General features: G+C 45.7%; 1 protein-coding gene across 1 annotated transcript in view; it reads left to right on the top strand.

Annotated features, from left to right (window-relative positions):
- The window catches only part of LOC128278613 (hemicentin-2-like), a 102,163-nt gene that overhangs the window by 63,758 nt on the left and 20,570 nt on the right, over positions 1 to 17,835 (top strand). Inside the window, exons 2-3 of the mRNA XM_053017344.1 lie at positions 7,351 to 7,658; positions 10,850 to 11,060. Coding sequence (XP_052873304.1) covers positions 7,351 to 7,658; positions 10,850 to 11,060 — 519 coding nt within the window. The remainder of the gene's footprint in view (positions 1 to 7,350; positions 7,659 to 10,849; positions 11,061 to 17,835) is intronic.

Raw genomic sequence — 17,835 nt, 5'->3', positions numbered from 1 at the left:
CGGCATCGGTCGTCGACGCCGAAGCGTTTGAGCACCGAGAAGGTAATCGGTTGATATATTTGATGGAAAAGTGCTTTCGATTTCACCTGTTAAGTGCCGATTCAAGTAGCACCTTCCATACCGAAAACCCGACGGCCGACGGGTTGATTTATCGGGCTCACGCCTGAAAGTGATGCGTGGTTTTGAAGCATCAGCTTTTGCTGTGCTGCTGAAGTGATTTTTACGACCATGTTACAAGCAAGATGTTTCTCATTGCTGCTGGCACTAGCCTAACAGGTGTAAGGCAAAAATAGCAGCGACAGCAATAAGTTCCATTTTCGGTACGCAGATGTTTTACGCAAATTCATTGATTTCTACGACCACCTTTTCGCTTTTGCTACAACGGAATTTACGGGTATTCTTTCCCCAAAAAATAGGCCGTTCCTGCGAGCGAACAGATGGAAGGTAAACCAACGAAAAGTTAATTGACGACTTGTAGCCATGTTTTGAGTTTCAATTAAAATTACCACGACCGTCGATTTTCTCCATAATTTCATCATTATTTACCAATGTGTAATAATCGAAATTCTTCCATTAATTATTGCCTCAATATGGAATTTTTTCGTAAATCTGTCCATTATTCGATCTTGGGCGTGTTTTGAACGACCGACGGGTGGGCAAAGTTATGTCGCTTCTTTTGCCACCAGCCCTGATTGCTTCCCATCTCATCGCCAAGACGGTGGTGCCGATTTTTATCGAACTCTTTTTGGGCGAACGTTCCAGCTGGGGTCTCAGCCGGGGAGAAGAGAAATCGGTTGACTGAATAATTGATAAAGTAGAGCAATCGCAATTCGTGCAGTCGGCAAACGAGTGGCTTTTATCAAATATTCACCCGCGAAATGTTTCGGAAAAAGCGGACTAGAACTGTCTACTCATCGTGGACAAATCTTAGCACGCTTCGACCCGAAATCCACAGCTGACCGATGAGCGGCCAATTGACTGCGACTTTTTTCAAAGAGGCTGTTTTATGATAATCCTGTAAAACTTTAAATGATTATCGATTCATTCGTTGTTGGACTCTGGTGGACGGCAGAAATATCGGAAAAACGAGGCTTTAAAATTGGAGTATTCGGAATGAATAACAATTTGTAGACTAGACCATTAACAGTATAATTCACCATCAATGTAAAATATGAAGAGTCTGCTGAAGAGTAAAACAAAAGTTATACGCCTAAAGATATGCAATGAAATTTAAATCGATGCCTCTTGCATTGCTATGGTCTCGTATTGTTTTCGTAAACTTCGTAATGATATCTAAACTTGAAAGAGCGAAATGCTAGTGGTGTAAATACTTGCATCGAAAATAGAGCAAAAACTGGTGATCCAGATGCGGTAACAGTTTTGTGAGCATAACGACATACCCTAAAGGCGCAACAGGCCACCAAAGTGGACATGTTCCTAATCTAATTGTAGGAAATGATAGCGCCACGTTGAAGCCGGTGAAAGAATCGCTTCAGTGGCAGCTTATCGCACGAAGGAAGGCGCCGGCGAACCAGGGAAGTGATTTAAAACGAGCTCATTAGTCAACGGTGACAAATTTAAAACTCGAAAAGGATGCCCTATCGGTACGGTTCCATCTTGCTCGCGGATCGCGGATTTACCGTGACCAGCGACTTCGCGCGCGGCTCAAATTTATCTTCGTGGGTGCCATGAAGTTAAATTTTACTTTATCAGAGTAAATTGCCTGTTTACAACCAGCCGAGTCGTTCATCTGGCTGCTCGTTTCCGGTATACGGAAACGGCAGCCAGGGTTCCCAAGTGGCTCAACATAAACTGTTCCCGAGAGAGACAGGTGTGTGTGTGTGTGTGTGTGCGCGGCTGAATTTGTCCCCACGGAAATCTTGTTAGCCCTCGCAGGAGCTCATTAGTCCAGGGAATGACTTTTTTTACGGTGGTACCCCAGACCGTAAATCCCTCGCGGGTGTCAGGTCGACCACCCAGCCTATCCCAGATCTGTCTTCCTTTACCAAGTTGGAGTAATACCGCAGCTACGACGTCACACTAAAATCTTGTCCTGGGTGTGATGTCGCTTCGCAGGAAGTTAATCGAGGGGTTCGCTGCGACATCCTCACGCACATTACGTTTTAATTGCACCGATTTCGTTTTCGAATCCCGGAAACCCGAGCAAGATCCAGGCGAAACCTGGGATCCCCAATCAAGCGACCGATCGAATCATCTGCAGCGGAGACGCATAAATTAGTTCGGCTCTAGTGGTGAAGCAAATTTTGGCGGTGTGCAAAATTAATGCCGCATGCTCCCGGGGGAGGGCGCGTTATCATTCGATCGTAAAAAAGGGGGGCCGAGCCGAGCATGAATAACGAGGGAAATAACTTCCCGTTCCTGAGCGGTTCCTGGACAGCCGTGGGATACCGCAGAACGTCGCAGGATGATGGAAATATTTGGTCGGCCGTTCGGTCGGGCGCTACTTCCCGCTAGAACGCCGTGCGCCGGTAGTTAATATATCTTTACGGCAATAAAACTTAACTGCCCAGATCCGGTCGCCGCCCGTTTCCGATAGCTTAACCTTAGGAGGGGACCTCCTTTCGATCGGTAAAAAGTACCCACCTTCCCGGGCGGGCCATAGATTCTTAAAGATCTTCTTCACGCTTCGCCGGCGGCATCCTACGACGGGGACGCACCTGCTGGGTTAGGTGCGCCCGAGGACACCGCAGGACAGGTCCTTACCTTTCGGTGGGGAAAGAAAAATCCCGACAAACGCATTTCGGACATAGTTCTCCACCCCAAAAAGTGCCCCGCAAAGTCCAAGACCACGGGCGGGATGCGGGATTTTTGGAATATCTTTGCTTTATGAAGCCCCCGGTACCGAGGTAATGTGGCCCAGGAAGGGATGAAAAATGGTACCATAATTTTATGCATCCGCCTTGGCCGCCTCCAATGCGAGCGACCTAACCATCCAAGGACAAAACCTTTTTCGGTGCCTTGGCCGGTGCCGGAAGAACGGCTAACGGCTGACCGGCGACCCACTATCGTTCGATAGCAGGATGCTCTTGGCCGCACGGATCATCCGGCCGTGCCGTTCGCCGACCCGATTATCTCTCCGACCCGTCAGGTCGGTTTATGAAGCGGTAAATAATTAAACTACATCCAAAGCGAACTTATTTGTCACGTCCGACGAAGCAGAGTGGTGGCCACCTACGGGCGGCCGGCCGGCCGTCCTCGCCGTTCACTCTGGTATGCCTGCGTGCTGACGGGCGCCGGGGTGTAAGAATAACTTCCGTTTTGGCGTCAGCAATAACTTTCGATTAGATATCTCCGCCTGGCCGTGCGTTGGATGGTTGGACGATGGATGCATAAATTTAAATTTGATCCAGCGGCCGGGCCGGCAGATTTCAGCGGCGGCGACCCACATGATCCCATCATGCGGACCCCGGCCCGACGTGCACGATTTGAATGGATTGGGACGGCTTCGGTCGGCGGGTTCCATTAATTTGTAGGGCCGGCTAGTTTGCAAAAGTTCGCTTCAATTATCTAATGGATGGCGGGATGCGTTCAGTTCAGCCCCCGCCCTCCGCCCCGGTGGCTGTTATGGTCACAAGTTTACGATGTACTCTAAACAAGAAGAGCTAGCTCGCAGAGTGGGTTTTTATGAGGTTATCCTTTAGGCTTCACAAATCTGTCCGATACAATGAGAGTAATCCTCTAGGCGGAGCTTAGAGTCCTCCATCATTCCACCGGATACATGTCGTACACATGATGACGTGGGTTTACCGTCATGTTCTTCATTGAACGTTTGAGTTTCTTGTCAATGTTTTCTCATCAATGTTAAACTATGAATTCAATCATTTGAACATTTTGATTCGTATTTATCCTAAATCATCAATCATCGTAAACTGTTAATTTATTTGTTTAATTATTTATTTTGACAAAAACAGTTCATTGTCCAGATAACCGGTTGCCACAAGTGTAAATAAAAGTATATTTAAACGGTTGCTTACCTTCTTATGAGTGAAAAGTCCAATCTCGATTTCTTGGCAATTCCACGACGTTTTCTGCTATGCTAAACATCGACACTGGTCAAGTCAACAGACAGTGTTTGGAACAAAAGATATCTCGGGCTCTGAAATGTACAGAAATTTGTGTTAACTTTACTAGCGAATTGAGTCCATCATTCGTATCAGTACGCGCTGTTAGCGGACTTTTTAGTTCAAAATGTTCACCAGTTGAAGTAGTTTTTGTATATGCTTTAAGCTCTGCGCTCAGGAGTCGCAAAGCCAATCAATTGAGAGGACAGCCGTAGAAGAATGCATTTTTCCATCGAGTTTTTTTTATTGGAACGGTTGTAAAACATGAACCCCAAATAAAAATCTCAGTATCGCCAAAGCAATTCTTCTTTCAATTCTAATCGAAGGCAAACACGGATCATCTGAACACTGGTGAAGCTGCTCAAAATGCCAGACTGCTTTCTTCTAACTATTCTTCAAAAGAACTTAGAACTTAGAACAAAGAAGCATAAAATTAATATAATAGCATGTATTGACTGTTGTTCCACAAAACTCCGGATTCGTTTCCACTAGTTTTAAATCGCACCATATGTGGGCGATCGTCGTGTCACGAACCGCCCAAAAAATAGCCCGCGGAAGTGGATCATAACTTTCGGCGACATTGGGCCAGCTGTCCGACGATGGGTTTGCGTTGCTTGCTTGCGCTATACGTTTACGACCGCGTGCCGGAGTGGTTCCGGATTCGCCACCGGAAAAAAACGAAGTGCTGCCGAAACCACCCGGTCCGGGAAGAAAATACCTTCCCGGTGAGCAGAAGGGAGTTTGGAATGTAATTTATGGCAAACTAGCGCCATAATTCAGCGTGCAAACACAAACTTTATTGAAATGGAACAAGAAATTCGGCTGAAGCCTCGAGGGCGCCTGTGGCACTCCGGGAAGGGTTTCTGGCAGCACGCGGAAAGAATTCGTTTCCGTATCCTGCGGAGAACGAATTAACGACCAGTCGTACCAGACCCTCCGCGCTCCGGTAAGCTCCCTCCGGTGAGTGGTGTGTGTCGAAATGCGGAACAAGAAAATGTACATTTATATCAAATCAGAGAGCCCCAGAGTATCCCCCGTGGGGGCCGACTGTGTCGCATGCATGCCGTGGGTCTGGTTTGTTTAATCTTTTGGCCCACCGGCCCACCGGCTGCAGCTGAGCAAACACGGCGAGCGACGGCGAGCTTTGGCCTGTGAGCCACCATCGGCACCGGCATATCGAGTGCGGAGTGCAGTTTGTTGCTCGCTTTGGCTGCATCTGGCCAGCCTCGGTTGCCAGCAGACTGCAGATACCGGTCCCGAAGGACTGAGAAAACCCGGCCGCGAGCGCTGCCTTCGCGACTAGAACGGGCAGCCCAACATGTGTTATTTATCTTTCGGCGATAGCGGAAAAAAAGGGGCTTTTGGGTTTTAGGTGCTGCTGCTGGAATTGTGCAACACCAGCACCCGGGATCGGGCTTTTCACAGAAAAACGTTCGTTGAGGTCTCGCGGATGAAGATGGATTGTTATTATTTAGCAAACGTAATTACTGAGTAGGAGATTAATTATATTATTCCCGGTCCGGGGGCTCGTTAGCAATAAATGAATTGTAAATAATTGCACCAAGCGCTCGACCTGTAATGGGCAACACAAGAAACAATATGAGATGTTGCTAAGAATTATACAATTAGCCAAGCTCATGGCATGCCAGGTTTAAAGTGCAACCCTAGGCATGCATTTTGCCTCGTTAATATTTCTTATAAATTTCTTATGACACCAATTGGTGAGGCTAATTGGCACGTGTTGAGCCTGTTTAACCAGGCCCCGTTGTACATGGGCCTTTTATTATAGCAAAATACATTATGTGTGGTTGGCATGCACCACCGTGTCCGGTGTGGTCTCGTTACACGCAAAATGTTGTACATGCACCGTTTAGGCATGATTATGCAAAATTCATACTAATCATCGGATTCGTGTGGGTTACGGCGCCGGAAGAAACCGCCGGCTTGTTGGGTCCGACCCCATGAGCAAGATACACAGCGATTGATTCGATTATAGTTGTTGCCCGGGCACCCTTTTTTATGTACAAGCTGTTTCCCTAATTCAATGCGTGATTCAAAGCGTGTCACTTTGCTTATTTAATGCTACACATTAATGCTATTCAATCGGAACTGGAACTGTTAATTTTGGAATTTCCATTGTTCGCACAACATAACTATGCTCAACACACATTATGGTAGCTAAGAAATTTAAGAGCTTAAATTCAGTGTATTGTTTGCTATATTTTCTGTTATTTCTTGTTATATGGAGTGAGCACACTTTACGTAAACATAAAAGATTCAATCTTTACTAAAAGATTTAATCCTAAACCTTCTGATTGAACCCTAGATTCTGTAGATACAAAGTTTATCAACATTTCACCAATCGACAAAAGCCATTTAGTCAGAAGTGTTTGAATGATTATTTATCATAAAAAGGGTTTGAATGATTAGTGCAAAACAACAATGTTTGTGTCACAGTTTTGCTTTCGGACAGCTGCTGTTCATATGCGAACAGAACTCCACTGCTCACCATCGTCCATCTAGCGCCTTTCTTTCGTTAACTTTACCCAAGAGTAACATCACGGACTCGTGGCTCAACTTCATCTTCGCATGTTGCAAGTTAAATTACGCTCGTACGTCATCCGCCCTGCTCGGTACGATCATTTATTTTAAATGAAAAATGATTGTCAGACGAATGTGTGTTGTATTATTTATTAGAGAGCAAACAGCAGAGCAGAGTGCTCCCAGGTTCGGTGCGAGTGTCCCAACCCGACCCGGCCCAGCGGCTGGCACACACTGGCTACCGAGTATCAGAGGTTCGCCAGTGGTCGAACAAAGCATTAAAGTGCGCCGAGTGAAGATTACAGTGCCTGATTATTGCCACTGTCCTGACCAATGTCCAGTCGGGCCAGCCAGCTAGCCAGCGAGCGAGTGGCAAAGATGTTACGATTAGAAGACATGCCCTTCGGGGGGGCGCTCGATAACAGATTCATGCCAAAACTGGCCAACCGGCCAAGGTGGTAGATCCAGTGTAGACTGCTGTAGATGGTGCCGGTTATTCCCGGTTGACCAGCGGATAACATAAACATACGGGCAACGGACCACGGTCGAGATGGTGACCACACCTTCGCATCCAAGGCGAGTTCGCCAACGTCAACTCTTCACCGGCGGTCCTGCGGAGTTCGACTCCGATGGACTCGGGGACCTCTGAACCATCGGCCACCGGAGGTTGCACCGTGATCGATGTACTGAAACAATTTTCCTCTCCATCTGCCATTTCCAATTACAGATATCACCAGCGGTGGCGTCCAGCAGAGCCAACCCGTCGACGGGTATAAATCATTGCTCGATATCAGCACCGCTCATCTGAGCGCTTACGTGGCCGCAGCCTCGATAGCATCGGGCTCGGGCTCGCCGGCGTCGGCTCAGCACTCGCCCCATCAGGAGCCGCAGTCGTTGACACGTGCCGGTGGCGGCAGCAGCAGCGGCAAATGGGAGGCACCGTTCTTCGACGACACAACACCGACCAATGTGACCGCACTGGTCGGCAAATCCGCTTATCTCAGCTGTCGGGTGATGAATCTGGCCAACAAAACGGTAAGACGACACTTTGGGACCACTGTGCGCTGGCCCTGCCGGCGTGGTCGGTGCAGCGCGCTTTTTGCGTACTGCACCTGGCCTCCCGAAAAAGCCGGTCCGACGGAAAGTGTGGGTAAAAGTGAGCGCCTCCCACGGGTGCGAGCGTCCTGTCATAATGGGCGATGTTAAAAGCGAGGATTGCGCTGTCACTTCCCGGCCGACGAGCCGTCCGGTGTGGCATGTAAGCTCTGGGGTGTTGAAGTGACAGGCTGGCATAGGGCCAACCAAAGATACTACAAGCCTAATTCGGTTTAAATTTCACTAATGTCCCCATCAAGGGCGCAATGATCTCGGCCTTTTAGTGCCAGGATTGGCTTAGTGTTTGGATGATGTAGTACAAGCCTTGCTTAACACTGTCACGAACCGCCTGGGGTTAGGGTATCACAGGTTTCTATATTTTTCTAGGATCATTAATTTTATTTATTTTACTTCAACGACTTGTTTACTGTTTATTTTATGTATTTTATGTATTTTTGTCTTTCTTATGTTTATAATGCTAACCAATTAACTAGTATTGTTTATTATTTCTGAGTTCCTTTTCAAAGTTTTTTCCCTAAATTTTTCCGTTGTTCTTTCACTTGTAGCCCTTATCATTGTTTCTTTGGTGCCATTTTTAATTGTTTTTTTCTCATTGATTATGAATAGGTTTTTTTTAATTCAGCCATTGATGAAAACGGGGAATTCTGCCATTCTGCCTATCATGTTTTGTTTCTTTTCGTTTTAAATTATATTGGAACGCCTCATTGGCTGTGGGCACTGTGTTTGTTTTTAATAACGCGAAAGCCGCAGGTAAATATTGCAAACAGCTGACTCGGCCGGGCGGCAATTGCAACTCATCTTTCAGTGTGGTCAGCACATTGTTGCCACCATATATTTCAATTAATTCGTGTGGCCTACATGTCACCGAACGAGCGCCCGCCGAAACGTATGAAATAAGGGCAGTCATATTTTGTGTCGACGTCCACCCGTGGCCGTGGTCGTCCACGGTCGTGGAAAAAATAAACATTCATTAAGCATAAGATGAATTAATTTGCTTACCTTCTTTCTGGTTCGGTCGCAAACAAGCCAAGCCAAACAAAATTACCACTGATTGCCCCCCAAAAACGGGGGGCCCGGTGGATAAACAGGCTCAGACAGGGTGCCCCGTCTAGCCAGGAACGCCGGAGAAAGAGTCCGGGAAAATCGACTTTCGCGGGCTTGACTTCTGAGCTCCCTTAATTGCAATGGCAAGGCTTGACTGTTGACTGTTTACCGCGCATCGGGAGGCAGCCGGTTCAGCCACTCAGCCAACCAGTCAGCCAGTCAGGCCAGTCTACCTTCAAAAAGTAATCAAAAATTCGATAATGTCCTGGCAAGCGAGAATAATGCGGCCCCTCGAATGCGGGTTGCTCCGCCTAGCGGGGGGTTCATAAATTTTCATTCAGCGGCAATAATTATCAGCTCATTTTGGTGTGCTCAGCGTCGATTACGGTGAAGAAAGGAAGAATTACGGGTCGATCATGGGCCGTTTTGTTTTATAATGTAGTCTTTCGTTGCCTGGCCCCGTAGGACCCCAGGACGTTTTGATGTATCGCGAGGATCGCGGCTTCTCTGCAATCCGGCCTTGGCGAAGGTCCGGACAGAAAAGGTGCCTTTAGGCGGTGCCAATCTGTAATTAGTTAGCCACCGTTTGAGGCGGCGTTACATCATGTACCCTGGAACCATTCGTTGGGTTGCGGTAAATAATGGCAAAAACTTATCGCATCTAAATTATAGTTTATTCTATTAATTTCTTTCACAAAACATAATCATAATTATACGAAGAAACGTTTGAAGAATTGGTTCGAAAGGAAGCAAAGCAATGGTTCTCCGTTGGTGAATTCGATTGTTGTGTTGTTGTGCTACACTTTACCAATTACCCCATTGTCAACCTCTTCCGAGATCTTTGAAGATTGTCAAACATAACATTAAATGGTAGACAAGACAAGTAGTTCAAAAAATTAAATTTAAAAAAGAGTGTCGAGCGTCTAAACTAAGATCGATGCATTTGGCTTTAAACTACCCAAGAAGTTAAGAATATAAATCTTGTTTTGGATTAACAAGGCTCACTTTCAGGTTTATTCTCCAATCAAGGTAGTAACACTTGGCCTGATTGGTCTTTATTTTCTGAAAAGCTTACGAACAGTAAAAATTCCTGTTGTGCCCTATTTTGGCCATTCAAAAACCAAATCTTCAATCGACTCCCAGAGACGCCCTTTCGCTTCCGTGCTTTTAGCGTCCCGAATCCGTTACATATCCCTCCTATACGGGCGAGAGCATGCTCACAAATACCTTAATCCGTGTGCTCGATGCAGGAAAGCCCGAATCCTGCACGAAAAATAAATAAGTGAAATAACAGGTAACAACCATTCATCCCCTAAACGCTCGCGGGGCTCACGGCAAACCTGGGGGGTCCTTGATCAAAGGAACGGCTTGCGATTGTTGGGCGGCGGAAGAAGTCTCTAGAGCGTGGGTTGGTAGGGACCCGCAGGGCTTCTAAGCTTCGGGTGATTTGCTCCCGAAAAGTTCTCCCGCGAAGCAGCTGTTGCGCTCTCGGGAAGTCCTTAAGATGGATGGGCACTCAGCACCGGCAATTCTGCCCGGCCACGCTCGACTTGGGCGCAATTTTCGCCGAGGCCAATTTGCGCATTTCGTCCCGTCGATGGCATGATCCTTCGAGGGGCGAAAGATTTAGTATTCATAGCCATCGACGCGATGGTGAGGCCACACTAGAGCGGGAGGGCCATAGCAGGAGGGCTGGAAGAACAGGACGCTTAAAACGTGCAAGGAACCATCCAGAAATTATTAAGAACATTAAGATCCGGAGAGGCCAAAACAAAGACGGCAGATTTTCGGGCCCTTCCGGAGACCGGCTTCTCCGATCGGGTCGCTCCGGGAAGCCATTATTTTCTCCCAACCATATCCCGCAGACCCCCAGTCGGGGCCGTCCCTTTCTTCGTCTCACTCTTATCGGCAGCCCCGGACCCCGGACCGGTCGGGTTGAGGCTTTGAATAATCAAATTAAATATTTACTCTTGACGAACATTTCTCATTTCATGCCGGCCGGGCCTGACGGTGTCGTTGATGGAATGCTGCTGGATTTTAAATGGATTCACCCGGCGGCCGCCCAGGTCTCGTGGATCCGCCACCGGGACCTCCACATACTGACCGTCGGCAGCTACACCTACACCTCGGACCAGCGGTTCCAGGCCACCCATCACAAGAGCACCGACGACTGGACGCTGCAGATCAAGTGGGCCCAGAAGCGGGACGCCGGACTCTACGAGTGCCAGATCTCGACCCAGCCGATCCTCAGCTACTTCGTGTCGCTCAACGTCGTCGGTAAGTGGACGAAGATGGATTGGTTTCTTATCGGCTAACGGGGGGTTTTTGAATGCTGATTGAACTTTGAATCGCCTTCTTTTCCGAGGATTCAATCGCCCAGAACATCAATCGTTCGACTGGCGCCAGAAATTGAATCGGAAAGCAAGTCAACAGTTAACCTTTCGAAATGGTTACGTTAAACTATCGGGTCGCCTCGCATTGACACTTATTTATTCTTGATCAACTTCACAGATGTTGCGTCCTTTCTTGACTCGAAAATACTGTTTATTTATTTATTTTGAAATGACATCGGAGGAAAATAAGATGGAAAGACATAAATCTTTGCTGTGCCACATACCGCAAGCCTTTTGCATTAAAGAGAAAGTATAGAATTTGTTTGCGCACCGAAATAATTACAGATTGAAACACTATTCGGACACATTTCACATTTCTTTTTCATTTAATTTAAAGTTGATTACTTCTCCGAAAAGGCTCAAAAACTTTGATTGACGGCCAAATCTTTGTCGAAAACATTAGGCAAAATAATGGAAATAGTCTTGGCAGGCAAAATTGAGGATCCTGTAATTGACCCGTATGAAATTATAATTGTAAGAAGAAGGCCCAAGCGGTCCAAATGGTCCAGTGAGTGCAGGGTTGCACTTTGGACTACATCCATCGCTCTCGCGCTGCTTTTCAATGCGTGTGCATTCCAATACGACCTAACATCGCTTGGGGAGGAATCGATTGCAATTCCTTCGAGAGTCCGTTCGATTCGAGAGTCCGTGATCGTTGGCGACGGCCGTGGGTGGTTCGACACCCACGATCACCGCAATGTTTGCATCTCGGAAGCGAAGAACCCGCAACGGGACGGCCGGACCGTAGAACAACCGGGCCAATGGGGCCGATGTAATTACGTCAATCAAAGCGTTTGGATACATTTAATCAAATTATGACTACGAAGTTAGGTTCGGAATCGGAATTGATTTGAATTCAATTACAGTTTTATACGCTGAGCACTGTGGACCAGCTGGACTAAGGCCCTAGGAGTCACTCAGCCGTTGGAAGCCCCATGAGATGCGGATCTGAGAAGCACTTTAATCACGGATTTGATTTGCTAAATCTGTTTAGCAATCACTTTGGGAAAGCTAGTGGCACATTTGAATGGATAATTATTTGGCACATTTGAATGCAATTGCACCCAAGGGGTATAATACTAGGAATACTTGATCTAGGAATAACTTGTAGCAGTAAGGGAATATGCTAATCCAGTTTAAAGCTGGATCATCCACATCAGGTGAAACGTTCACTAAGCACATTGCAAAATATTCAACAAAACAAAAATAATTAAGTTGATTAAAAAAGTAAAGATGAATAAAATTGAAAAAAACTGAACATGGACGTGTTGCAGTGTTGAAAAGAAACCTCACTTACGTTTGTTCGCTATATTCGTTCAAGTAGAATCATTTTATGGTGTTTAATTTACTTTCTGATCGAGGCTTCGTTGTTCCTGCAATTTTTCCTCTGCGAAATGAATGCGGAAGCCCTTAGTCGTGCGAGAGAATAGCAATTTAGCGTTTGGTTTCTATCTGTTTTAGCCCATGGCTGTAGTCTCATTACTGCTAAGAAGGGATTCCTTTCGAACGCTTTCCGCCTTTTCCCTTTTCAACGGGAAAGTCACGGGTTGTTTGTGGGGTTTCCAGGGACCGTCATTCGATCCATTTTTCTTTCTTCATCAGTGCGAACGAGTGGCACACCTTCCATCAGCTGCCGATGATTTACCAATGCTGATGAGTTGGTACTGATTGGTTCATTGCTAGTCATAGATATCGCATCGTAGATATCGGCTGGCGTGATTCAATCCGCGATTCAATGTGCTCCATTCCGCTCCTTTCCGAACTCAACCTCAAGGTCGAATCCGGCAGTCCGAGGCGGGCTTTTAAATTACTCCACAGGAAATGCTTGTTATTGCCATTGCGAGGTTGTGTCGAGAAGGAGGGCGAACTATTCCGCGTCGAGGGTCCTTCCAATGCCGCCGGTGGCCATGGTATCGATTTTGCCCTTTACACTTCACCTTCACGCAGGCACATGGGCTGGTTTAAATCCCACTCGAAAGCTTTTAGCCAGCGAGTTTCGTAACACGGCCGGGGATGTTAGTTCCGGTGTTTGCGATGGGAAATCGGTTTAGCATCTCCGCCGGTTCGTTGTGACGCCAGCTCCCAAAATACCCAGCAAATGGTTGTGTTGTGTTGTGTGAACGAACGCTGAACCGAACGGCAGTTTTTTTTTTTTTTTATTGGTTTAACAAGCTAGCTGGAATACTAATGTACGAACCTGAGGAAGGCCCTCAGGAACAGTGTGGGACTCACACCCACTAAACCACTAACTTGGTTTTCCGTTACCACCCTGCTGCTGTATGCCTCTTTCGAGATGACTCGCAGCGAAGGGTGGCAGTGCCGAGGCACTTGCACCGCAAAAACAAAGGTCTAAACCGACTACAAATTAAGTACTGGCGTTGTTCAAACCACCTCGTGTATTCGCCACTACCGCAAAGAACATCCCTCCCAACTATGAGACGAATCGTGCCTAAGCACCCTAAAAAGATAGTGCCAAGGCACAGGCTTTTCCCCAGCCACAGTGGCATCAAGGTCGACGCGGGTCGCCGAGTAGCCGAGTAGCCCAACGGCAGTTGATCTGAGATAAAGTGTACAAATTTGACTATCCGGATTGGATTATACGCAAAGGCAAAGGGCGAACCTGGAAGAGGGCTGATTTTCCACGAACCGTGCCCATGGAAGTGTATCAACACATCGATTGATTATCTAAATTGCTAACATCCTTTTAAGGTGAACTTGAACGGGGTTTTCTCCCGATCATATCGTGGTTTCAATAAATGCGTTCGGTTTGACAAATATGGCGATGCATTTATTTTGTAAAAAAAGATTTATGTTTTTCCACCCAACTAAATCTAGAATAAATCGAGAGCATTAGTTTCTTCGCTCATAACATAGCTGTGTGCGAATAATAATGTACGCTAATTTACTGGCAGTATTTAAATGCTCGAATCAACTCGAAACTCACTTTTTTTGGTTGGAGCTAATATTTGTTAACATCTTACATAAACTGGCTTAATCACATTAATTGTTTTGACGGTCCTAAACTGTTTCCTATTCCAATTTTCATTTTCCTATTGATTTATTTTATGAACACAAATAAATAGTGCAAATAAGTAGGGTAACATTAAATAAATAAATTCAATTGCTTCTTTGTGAAAACGCCTAAAAGTATGCAACACGAACATACATTATTTTTTATACTTCACTTTTGATCTGTTTGTTCTGAAAACATGTTCATTGGGCTAAAAGCCAATTCAAAATTACTCGGGACACCAGCCAACCAACTCACAACATGACAGAACAACCAATTACTATCATTCCACGGACATCGATCGTTTCATGTCAGTCAGGTCACCCCTTAATTGGTACGATGTAAAGCTCCGACGCAGTGCAACTCTCGATCGTGGAATCCCGGTTGACAAACGGTTGTTTACAACACTCTTCTCAGTTCTAATCCGACCACCGAACGGTTCGGTCGCAGTCGTGAACGTGCTTGTGGAAAGAACAAATAAAACACAAAGTGTCAAGAGAGGTCAGTCAAAGTAGGGGCCATCCGAATATGGCTCCAAAACGCAGGAAGAGGTTCTCGACAGCCGAGGGTTCAATGAACGGCGAAGAGATCAAAACCAGCAACGAGTTTGAGTTGCTGTCGGACGCTGGCGAGGAGGTACCCGTGCGCGCACCAGAAAGTCAACCGAGCACGGTTAAAAGCTCGAAAACACCACCGATAGTGGTGTACAGCTCGTCGGTAGGATTCGTCCACCGTATAATAATATCAGCCGGCGTAGTTCGGTTCTCGACCACGGCAACGTACAAGGGTACAACAGTACGAACTGAGTCGGTCGAGGACCACAAAAAGGTTGTCAGAGCCCTGGAGGCCACGAAAGGAGTTACCTTCCATACTTATCAGTTGGAAGAAGAAAAAACAACGAAAATAGTCCTAACTGGCCTTTTGGATTGCACATGCGAGGAGGCAAAAGCCCTGTTAAACGAAGAAGGTATCACCCCGCTGGAGGTGAAGAAATTAAATATTAAAAAAAAGTATTCCGACCACGCAGTATTCCTGCTGCACTTTACAAAAGGGGAAATTAACCTTCCCACATTAAGACAAATCACGGCAGTGAATCACTGCAGAGTCCGATGGGACTTCTACAACAAAAAAAGCGCTCCAATGCAGTGTAAAAAATGCCAAAGCTTCGGTCACGGAGCAGCTAACTGCTTCAAAGCAGAAAAATGTGTGAAATGTGCGGGAACACATGGTAGCAAAAACTGTCCCCTAACACAAGGGACAACAAGCGAAGAAAAAATCCCGACGCACAAACTCAAGTGCGCAAACTGTGGAGCAAACCATACGGCTACATTCTGGCAATGCCCGGCGAGGCCGAAAATGATAACACCAATACCAATTAAACCAAAAACACCGCAGCAAATAACGCCGGTGCTCAACGACGCTACTTTCCCTCCACTACCCGGCACACACACCGGCTACACGAATATTTGGTCGGAGCGCACAGCTCATACTAATCACCACAGCTTCGCACAAGCCACCAAAAATCCAGCAAGTCACCAAGACTTATTTAACAGTAACGAACTCTCTGTTATTATAGCAGAGACTTTCACTCGCATGAAAACATGCAAATCCAAAGAGGACCAAATAATGGTCGTCTTTCAAATCATCAGTAAGTACTGTTCGCCATGATGGCCACTAACTGTGCAATCAACTGTTCGTACTGGAACGCTAACAGCGTGACTAACCGTAATTTAGAAATATCAAGCTTCTTAAAAACCCACAATATCCACATACTGGCAATAGCAGAAACGTTCCTAAAGCCAAACATCAAATTCGCCCTACCAGAGTACATAATCTACAGAAACGACAGAACCGAAAACCAAAAAGGCGGAGTAGCAATAGTTATTAAAAAAGGGGTAAAACATTCATCAATGAAAAGCTACAAATTGTCCACACTAGAGGCAATTGGCATTACAATACACACCACGACAGGCCCAATCGATTTCATAGCAGTCTACCATCCAGGAGGAAACAAAAACAGAACGGACTTCATAAAGGATATAAAAACATTAACAAACCGGAAAACTAACTACTTCATATGCGGCGATCTCAACGCACGCCATAGAATGTGGAATTGTTGTTCTACAAATTGGGCTGGCAAAGCCCTCTTTGATACAATGCAAAGAGGAAGCTTCACGATCTGCCACCCAACATCCCCAACCTTCTATCCAGTTAATCCAAACCAAAACCCCTCTACAATAGACATAATACTCACCAATCATCAACACAAAATCTCTACACCAACAACAGAAGCTGAACTGTCATCGGACCACCTACCGGTAACTTTTCAAATCCTAAAAACAAACAACATAGTACTTCCGCCCAAACAGATACGTGACTACTCTGCAGCAAACTGGCTAAAATTTCGAAGCATTGTGAACAATAAAATCAATCTAAATGCCGAAACTGACCAAATACACAGTGAAGAACAAATCGACAAGAAAATACAGACGATAAGCAAAATTATAATAGAAGCTCACAATACATCAGTGCCACTCATCACCCCCGGAAATTTTAAGCTAAAAATTCCTGACGACATACTCAACCTGATTAAATTAAAGAACATGTACAGAAAAAAATGGCAAAGAGATAGAAGAAACAACCAAACAAGAAGCACATACAACACACTCAACCAACTCATCCGTGGCAAACTAAACGACTTACGAAATAACTCGTGGTCCAAATTACTACAGTCAATTAATCGTGAACCAGCAAACAGCAACAAAATCTGGAAATTCCTTAAAATCATCCAAGAAAGCCACAAATCCACACCCCCTTTGAAAGTGAATGGCGCACTCCTGCTAAACCCCCAAGAAAAAAGCGAAGCCATTAAAAATTGCTTCGAAAAATCCCATACAATAACGCAACACCAAAAAAGCCCAATGGACAAAAGGGTAGAATCCACCGTCAACGACTACAATAACACCAGTTCAAACATAAATCTTCAAACCGACCTGATTAAGCCGCGCGAAATCCAAAAGATAATTCAAAACCTCAAAAACAAAAAGTCAGTAGGTTTGGATGAAATAAACAACAGATCGCTTAAGAACCTGCCACGAAAAGCAATCGTACTGTTGCAGCACATATTCAATGGATGCCTGAAAATAGGATATTTCCCAGAAGTCTGGAAAAAATCAAAAATAATCGCCATTCCCAAACCCGGCAAAGATACCAGAAATCCCGAAAGTTACAGGCCAATCAGCTTGTTAAGTTGCCTTGGTAAACTATTCGAAAAAGTTATCGCAACAAGGCTAAGACAACACGTGGAGGAAAATAACATAATACCCGACACACAATACGGTTTCCAACCGTCTCTATCGACCACTCATCAAATCTACAGACTAACCAGAAACATAATTGGAAATAGAAAAAATAAGACATCAACAGGACTAGTATTGCTGGATACGGAAAAGGCATTCGACTCCATCTGGCATAGTGGTCTAGTATACAAATTAATCCAAACAAAGTTTCCCAAACAAATCATAAATACTATACAATCGTTCCTCTCCAATAGAAAAAACACCGTACACATTGGAAATGCAAAATCGACAGTATTCACACCAACTGCAGGAGTTCCTCAAGGGAGTGTCCTATCTCCAATCCTGTTTAA

Source organism: Anopheles cruzii, chromosome 2 (assembly GCF_943734635.1).
Source record: "Anopheles cruzii chromosome 2, idAnoCruzAS_RS32_06, whole genome shotgun sequence".
Lineage (NCBI taxonomy): Eukaryota > Metazoa > Arthropoda > Insecta > Diptera > Culicidae > Anopheles > Anopheles cruzii.
Note: the sequence above shows the minus strand (reverse complement) of the source record. Positions and strands in the feature narration are given on the sequence as shown.